The sequence below is a fragment of the Neovison vison genome, chromosome 1 (genome assembly GCF_020171115.1).
Source record: "Neovison vison isolate M4711 chromosome 1, ASM_NN_V1, whole genome shotgun sequence".
NCBI classification, from domain to species: Eukaryota; Metazoa; Chordata; class Mammalia; order Carnivora; family Mustelidae; genus Neogale; species Neogale vison.
The window spans coordinates 148,475,779-148,484,768 of record NC_058091.1 but is presented as its reverse complement, the minus strand read 5'-3'; the positions used below and the strand labels follow the sequence as shown (position 1 = coordinate 148,484,768).

At 39.5% G+C, this 8,990-nt stretch overlaps 1 protein-coding gene across 1 annotated transcript; it reads right to left on the bottom strand.

The window, feature by feature from the left end:
* Positions 1-3,907: 3,907 nt before the first annotated feature.
* Positions 3,908-4,885, bottom strand: LOC122909791 (putative olfactory receptor 2B8). Its single transcript, XM_044254389.1, has one exon. It carries the CDS (start codon positions 4,883-4,885, stop codon positions 3,908-3,910), a length of 978 nt encoding a protein of 325 aa, XP_044110324.1.
* Positions 4,886-8,990: the final 4,105 nt, after the last annotated feature.

The following is an 8,990-nucleotide window of genomic DNA, read 5'->3' as shown; positions in this document are numbered from 1 at the left end:
AATGATACTGCTTCTGCTGTCATACAGATACACATAAGTTGAAAAATAAAGGCATGCCATTCTTTCCATCTCTGGATTAAAAATTTGGATCACAAAGAGTGGGCTCAGTTTGTAGGCGGGATAATGTTAGAACACTCTTATTTGATAACTGTCGACTTGTCCAGTGTCATAAATCTTTGCCTCTATGTTGTCTTCTAGGAGTTTTACAATTTTAGGTCTCTATTTACATTTTAATACTTTTCAAGTTAATTTTTGTATGTGGTGTAATATAGAGCTGCATGTACTTACCCAGTTTTCACAGGACCACTTATTAAGGAGATTATGTTTCTCCATGAATATTCTTGACTCCTTTGTCAAATATTAGTTGTCTGACATTGGTGGGTTTATTTCTGGGCTGTTCATTCTGTTCCTTTGGTGTATGTATTGGTTTCTTCAGCCAATACCATACTGTTTTGATTGCTAGAGCTTTATAATATAGTTTGAATCAGGTAGTGGGATGCCTCCAGCTTTGTTCTTTGTCAGAGTGGCTCCCCCCCCACACAAAGTTTTTGTCCTCCCACAAAAGTTGTGGATTTATGTGGCTCCATAGAGATTTTAGGACTGCTTTTTCTTTATCTGTTGGAAATGCCACTCAAATTTTGTTAAGGTTGGCATTGAATCTATCATGGTTTTGAGTATTGATTGTAGACATTTTAGCTGTATTCTTTCAATTCATGAACACAGGATATCTTAATTCTTCAATTTCTTTCACGAAATTCTTATAGTCCTAAGTGTACAGGTCTTTTGCCTCCTGGTTTAATTTATGCCTAAATATTTTATTGTTTTTGATACTATTGTGAGTGGTATTAAACAAATCTTTTCATATATTTTGCTGTTATTGTATAGAAGGACAACTCATTTACATGTTGAGTTTCTGTTTTGCAACTTCACTAAACTTGTTAAGTTCTAATGGTTTCTTGGTGGTGTCTAGGATTTTCTATATATGAGATCATATATATAATTTCTAGGCAAAATGATTTTACTTCTCTCTCTCTTTTTTTTTTTTTTTACTGGATATCTTTTATTATTTTGCTTGCCTTATTTCTCAGGCTACAACTTCCAATAATGTGTCTTATGGATAGTGAAGGGCGGCTTCCCTGTTTTGTACCTGATCTTAGAGGAAAAGCATTCCACTTTTTGCCATTGAGTATGTTAGTCACGGATTTGCCATATATGGTATTTATTAGGTTGAGGTATAGTCCTTCTACATCTATTTTGTTGACTATGTTTACCACAAAAAGATGTTGTATTTTGTTAAATGTTTTTCTGCCTCTATTGAGATAATCATATTTTTTTAAAATTTATTTTTTATTTATTTTCAGCCTAACAGTATTCATTATTTTTGCACCAAACCCAGTGCTCCATGCAATCCGTGCCCTCTCTAATACCCACCACCTTGTTCCCCCAACCTCCCACCCCCCCGCCACTTCAAAACCCTCAGATTGTTTTTCAGAGTCCATAGTCTCTCATGGTTCACCTCCCCTTCCAATTTCCCCCAACTCCCTTCTCCTCTCTAACTCCCCATGTCCTTCATGCTATTTGTTATGCTTCACAAATAAGTGAATCCATATGATAATTGACTCTCTCTGCTTGAGTTTATCTCTCATATTACTAATGAGGTGTATTACATTTTTTGATTTGTGTAGTTGGTTCATCCTGTGTCCCTGTTATAAAACCTTCTTGATCATGTATGAATCTTCTAATGCACTATTGAATTTGATTTGCTGATATTTTGTTGAGAAATTTTGCATTAATATTCACCAGGGATATAGGTCTATAGGTTTCATTCTTTTTTTTTTCTTTGTTATATTTATCTGTGTTTGGTGTTAAGATAATGCTAATCTTGTAAAATGGGTTAGGGGATGTCCTTACTTTTCATTTTCTTGAAGAGTTTGAGAAGAATTGGTGCTAGTTGTTTTTGTAAATATTTGAGAGTGAAGGAGTAGGTACATTTATGTTAGACAAAATAGAATTTAAACCAAAACTGGTAACAAGAGACAAAAAATTTCATTATACAAAGGGGTCAACTCATCAAGAAGATATAACAATGGTAAATATATGGGATCCAACATGGATTATCTAAACATATCAAACAAATGCCAACAGATATGAAGGGAGAGATAGACAACATAATTATCATAGGAACTTCAATATTCTAATATTAACAATGGATAAATCATTCCAACAGAAAATCAACATGGAAATATTGGATTTGAACCATACTTTAGCCTAAAAATTTTAACAGAGATATATGGACCATTTCATCCAACAGCAGCAGAATACACATTCTCGTCTAGCACACAGGAACATCATCCAGGAGAGATCACAAGAGAATTTACAAAACAAGTCTGAGCAAATTTAAGAAGATTGAATTCATTCAAGTATTTTTATTTGATCGCAGTGGTATGAGACTAAAGATCAATAACAAAAGGAAAGCTGAAAATTTTCCAAATAGGAAAAATTAAATAACCTCCCCCTACCCCAGAAACAATGGGTCAAAGAGGACATCAAAGGGAGAGGAAGAACTATCTTGAAAAAATGAAAATACAAACACTATTACTAAAATTTATGGGATGCTTCAAAAGCAATCTAATCGGAAAGTTTACCACAATAAAAGCCTACATTAAGAAAATAATTTTCAAACAGATCTGACAATTGTCAGCCAGTTCAGACCCTTTCACTAGAGTGAAATGCAGATTATCAGCTAGTGTTTATAAAAAATTTAGACAAGAGAGAATTTTCTGATGGGCCCTAGGCAGGCTGTAGAATGAAATACATTCTATATAGATTTTCTATAGCTGACTGATTTCGAAGCCAACAAATTAATAATAAAAAAGAATACAGTTAATTTCTTTAAAAAAAAACCCAAGTAACCTAACTTCACTCCAGCAAGTACTAGTTAAAAAAAAAAAAAAAAACAAAGCTTAAAGTTAGCAGAAGTGAGGAAAGAAAAAGATCAGAATGCAAATATATGACATAGAGACCAGAAAAACAACAGTGAGTCAACCTGGAAGGAAGACAAGACCAGAGCTCACTGTACAAATGATCTTTGATTGAGGTCTTCAAAGGAGAGCAAAGTAAAGTGTTCTCTCATTGGCTAAATCTCATGGATATCAAAAACAGTTTAGATTCTACTAGTTCAGTACCTTGCAAAGAAGTCACATAGATCATTTGAAATATAAAGATCAAGTGTGAAAGGAACCCAGATCTTAATGTGAGCATTAGCGTCGTGGTAACTTAATATCTAGCTTATTTTAAACATTTTAAAAGTAAATGATTTGATGTACAACAGGCATACAGAGAGTGGAAGTAGTGTCAGTGCCCATTTGGCAAATTTTCACTCACCATTTACCTTCTATAAATAGCATCCAGATCCAGAATTAGAATACAAGCAGAACCCAGAATTCACCTCTCCCATTTCTCCTTCCAATTACAACTCCCCTGAGAATCCACTCTTCTGACTTCCAATACCTGTGCTTTCCTTGTGCCTGGTTTTGAGTTTTACATGAATAAAGAGTACATTGAATATATAAATTTGAGCACTATTAACCATTTTGTATATGGTTTCCTTCACTCAACATGTGTTTGTGAGAATCATTCATGTTGTTGTTTGTACTTGTAATTTGTGTATTCTCATTATTGTAAAGTATTCCAAGACATGATATTTCATAGTTTATTTTTACATCATCTTAAAACCCATATTCTCCATGGGGACAGGGGTGTTCGTTTTGATTGCTGATAGATCTGAAGTCCCTAGAACGTTGCCTCCTACAGAGCAGGTGCTTTATGAGGACCTGCTGGCTTGGAGTCACCCAGAGCCCTACGTCCCCAGCCCCCGGCACCAACGCTCAGGCCTGCAAGTCCTGCATCAGCTCCCTCTCACATCTGCATTTGCCCTTAGCAGCCTCCTTAGCGCCCCCTTGACTTCCTTGTTCCTCAGGGTGTAAATGAGGGGATTCAGCAGGGGAGTCACCAGAGTGTAGAACAGCGCAATGCTTTTGTTCACATCCTGTGAGTAACTGGAGGGGGGCTGGAGGTACATAGAGATGAGTGTGCCAAAGAAGATGACCACCACCAGCAGGTGCGAACCACACGTTCCAAAGGCCTTCCGCCTCCCCTGGGCCGACTTGATCTTTAGGACGGCCCGGGTGATTCGGCCGTAGGACACTAAGATGAGCGACAGGGGCACCACGAGAAAGAAGACACTGACTGTGAAGAGCTCAGCCTCGTTGATGGAGGTGTCGGCACAGGCGAGCTTCAGCATCACTGGAACTTCACAGAAGAAATGGTCCACCTGGTTTTTCCCGCACAGGGGAAGAGTCATGGTCAGGGCTGTCTGCAGCATTGAGTTGCTGAACCCTGTGAGCCAAGCAGTGAGCACCAGCCGCAGGCAGAGCTGCGGGTGCACGATGGCCAGGTAGTGCAGTGGGCGGCACACGGCAGCGTAGCGGTCGTAGGCCATGACTGCCAGGAGCACACACTCCACGCCCCCGAGTCCCAGGGCGATGAAGAGCTGGGTCACGCAGCCACCATAGGTGATGGTCTTGTCCCTCCCCTTGAGATTGGCCAGCGTCTGAGGGACCGTGCAGGTGGTCAAACAAAGATCCATGAAAGAGAGGTTGGAGAGGAAGAAATACATGGGGGTGTGCAGGCGAGTGTCCACCCGAGACAGAAGTATAATTGTACCATTGCCAAGAAAGCTCAAGAAGTAGACGATTAGGATGACCACAAAGAGAGGCGTTTCCAGTTGAGGCCTGTTGGAAAAGCCTAGGAGAAGAAATCCAGAGAAGGTGCTCTCATTAGCTCTTTCCCTTGTACTCTGCCTGTGCAAGAAAGGGAACTCCATTGTTTTATCTTGCATGTTCCATCCACCTCTGGTTTCCTAGAGCCAGCAGCTAGAAGCTGGTTGGGAGCTCCAGAGGTTTGCATGGTGCCTTCCTTGTTGGTGAGAAGGGGGGTGATAAATAGCCACAGGACAGAAGCATCTTCCATGTTTTAGGCTTTGTCCAAAAGATCTGTGCATTTTCTCCCAGGGACTCTCTGGGGTTGACATGTTCATGTTCTCTGTTGAACAGATGAGGGAACTGAGCGTGAAGGAGATTCAGTCATTTTCCCAAGGAGACTCACCAGGGTTCAGGTAGACTCTAAGACATGAACTCTTAACCACTAGGGACATTGTCTTTTCTTTTCTTTTTTTTTTTTTAAGATTTTATTTATTTATTTGACAGAGAGAGATCACAAGTAGGCAGAGAGGCAGACACAGAGAGAGAGGAGGAATCATCAGGCTCCCCGCTGAGCAGAGAGCCCGATGCGGGACTCGATCCCAGAACTCTGAGATCATGACCTGAGCCGAAGGCAGCGGCTTAACCCACTGAGCCACCCAGGCGCCCCGGGACATTGTCTTTTCATGATGGCATGAATTCTGAAGTTAACTGTAGTTTCTCCAAAATTTAAGTGTACTTGTTCTGAATAGGTGCAAATTTGCAGTGCCCCCATCCTTCTTTGTTTTTCATCAAGAATTGAAGTATATCACACTAGTTCCCTTACTTCTGTTTTGTGTGAGAAAAAGTGTTCTCTAAAATTGCTTAGGTAATAAAATTTCCCAACACCAATTTTATTCAAGGGAAACATCATATTTTAATGTAAAATCTAATGAAATGTTTGAGAATGGAGCCTGAAATCATGGTTATTGATTGGGAAGTGCTATTGGGAATGCTCAAAGGATGTATCATGTCCAAAATTCATGTTGCAGGAGGACTAATCCTGAGTAATCATTACTGATACCAATTTCAGCAAAATCTCAGGAAATCACCAATCCAGTGTTTAGTTTTTCTTTCTGTCTTACATTACAACTGCCTTAAAAATTTTTGAATTTAGGGCACCTGGGTGGCTCAGTCGGTTAAGTGGCCAACTCTTGATTTTGGCTCAGGTCATGATCTCAGGATTCTGGGATTGAGCCCCTTGCCATGGGCTCTACCCTCAGTGGGGAGTCTCCTTCAGCATTCTCTCTCTCCTCCCTGTCCCTCCTCCAGCTCCCTCATTAAAATAAATAAATACATCTAAATAAACAAAAAATTTTTAATGTAATGGAGTAAAATATTTTTTTAAGCATCCCATTCTGTACTTCCATAAATGTCAACCTTAGAGGAATCATTTGTTTTCTATTAAAATATTGGGCTTGATCTTAGAAATAACCTCCCCCTCCCTTCCCCACATCCCATGATGCAAGTTTAGTAGTAAAGACAACCTAAATAAGAGTAATATCTCATAATATCATCATAGCCTGGAAAAGAGCCTGGCATGTAGCAGAGTCACAAAAAGTGTTTGCTAAATAAATGAGAATATGGAAGATTAAGACCTTTAACAGTCTATTGAAAGTCCAGGGATAAAAGAAATTCAGAGAGAACAGCAAAGCAAAGGAAATCTTGAACAATGGATAACAGATAGCCTTGACTATTCAAACTATAGGATTTCTTTTTTTTTTTTTTTTTAAGCTGTGTTGTCTGGAACTTTGCGGGACTCCATCTTTTGCAAAAGTTACTTTTCATTTAGTAAAATCTATGACCAGGCAAGAGGATATTTGGCCATCTCTCTATTCTGACTTTGCTGTGGCATTCTCGGTCCCCTTCTCCTTTTATTCTTAAATCCTTTCAAATGATTGTTTTGATGGCTATTATTACAGTGTTGCCAAAGTACAAAATTGATTTGGGATAATATGTTTCAGAATGCATCAAATGGGAATCAGAATCCTTGGGTTGTATGCATAAATCTACCACTAAAAGCTTTGACATTCTGAAGGCTGCTTCCCCACCCCTCCTGCCTGGCTTTCTCTTCTTCCAAGTAAATGAGGTGATGTTCCTAGCTTTTATTAAGAAATGTAAGGCATAATGCATTTAGGTTTACATTTCAAAGAAGCACCCCTCTCAGTCTTTGCATGTTCTTTAGCAACAGCACGGCTCTTAGTTTCTAGATCTTCCACATTATCAGACCCTCGTCCAAAATATCCAGAATCAGACAATGGGCATTAGTCAGAACTTGTTTTGTCACATGTTGTTGGGACTTACGTCTGCTTCTTCCCTCTCTCCTTGTGGCTTTAAGGATCAGAAAAGGGCTTCTCCATTCCATCATGGTGCCCAGTGGAATCTCTTGCAGGGTTTCCAAATAGACTGTTCTTTCTCAGAGAGCACCGACATATCTCGTAACTCAGCCAAGAACACAATTTTCAATGATTTTGTTCTCAGTGATGCACTTGATTTGAAATGCACTTGATCTGAAACAAGAAAGCATATATTCTGATAAGAAACATGTAAAATTCATTGTAACTAGAAAAGGAGAATTAAATGGACATGGGCACTTTAGTATAAATTTCAATTTGTGGTATTATTTTCTGAGACTTCCATAACAGAGTGCACAAGCGAGGTGGCTTAAAACAACAGGGATTTATTGTCTTGTAGCTCAGGAAGATAAAGTCTAGAATGAAGATCTTGGCAGAGCCTCTGAAGCCAGTTGGGAGAATACATCCTTGGGCCTTTGTAACTTCTGGAGGTTTGTTTGCTGGCAGTTTGGGGTTCCTTGACTTGCAGCCACAGAAGGTCATCTACTGACTTCATAGGCACATGACGTTCTCCCCTGTCTGCCATTATCTTCTCTTCCTCTTTTAAGAAATACCAGTCATACTGGATTAGAGCACCCAATTGAGTGTAACCTTATCTGAACTTGAACACATTTGTAAAGACCCTGTTTTCACATAAAGTCCCACTAAACCTGAACTAGGGTTAGGATTTCAACACACTTTTTTGGCAGTGGGGTAGGGGGACAAAATTCAATTCAATAGCAATAGGATAATGCAATTATGCCTCTCAAATTACAACAAATCTTTATTATAAATAGATGCCTGCACACAGTGGTAAGACCAAGGTGTAGGTATTAGTTCTATCTTATTTCAAGTTCTCTTATTCTCTTATTCATATCGCAGAAGCCTTCAGTAATAGCAAAAACAGATCCCCCCATGTGGCATGAATATCCAATGAAGGTTTTTCTCCTATGCACCTGTTTGTTACACTTTAGAGATCTGAAACACAAACACAGATTGCACACTTGTAAGACCCCTAACAGCCAGCATTCGGTTTGAGCTGGAAGAGAAAATACTGACATTCTTTCACTTCACTAGTGAAGGGGTGTTCAGGTAATCTGGAAGTCAGATTGCTCTTTTCTCTGGAACTTCCTCTAAGGAAATAGAAAACTCACCTATAGACACCAGTTCTGCATGTAACACCAGCACCTTTTGGGGTCTGAGGAATCTGGAGTAAAGGGAACAACCCCAGCTATTAGGAGCATTTGAATGTTAGGGTAAAAATATGGCCTCTTCTTCCAAGGAAGAGTATCAAAGATTACAGATATCCAACTACCTCTTGGAAGAAGCAGGTTGGTCTTTGAAGGGTCAGTACACTTCTATGACCCTGAGAGACTGATACATTGATGACAATGTCTGCAGATGAAAGCTCATGACCGCTGGTCCGCATGAATGCTGATGCACTCAGTGAGTGTTGGCCAAGTGGTGTGTGGTCATGGAATTGCAGACAGGTGTTCAGGGCTGAAACAGAACAGAATCCTTAGAATAAATCCAGATTCATGTATTTAAAATATGCCAACCTTAGACAGGATAATCCTTGGCAATGGTGACTCTCAAAGGCAAGGGAAGTCAAAATTGCTCCTCCCTCAGGCTCCATTAAAGGTAGTACCAGTTCTCTTCACAACTAATGTTAGTGTAAGTTGTCTCATCCCCAGGGTTTACCCATGAAGATTGCCCACTCATTTCAGTGTTTGGGAGCACAAGAAGGAGGACAAATTATAGTGGAATCTATGAGGTCTGCGGAATCTGCCCATGAATAAAAGGGCTAATATTATATCTGAGGGATATTTTTATAAATCACCAAAGTCAAAGTACATGC

Bases quoted from the DNA above. Each gene is read 5' to 3' on its own strand.
- LOC122909791 (XM_044254389.1), bottom strand. From the start codon at position 4,885: ATGGAGTTCCCTTTCTTGCACAGGCAGAGTACAAGGGAAAGAGCTAAT.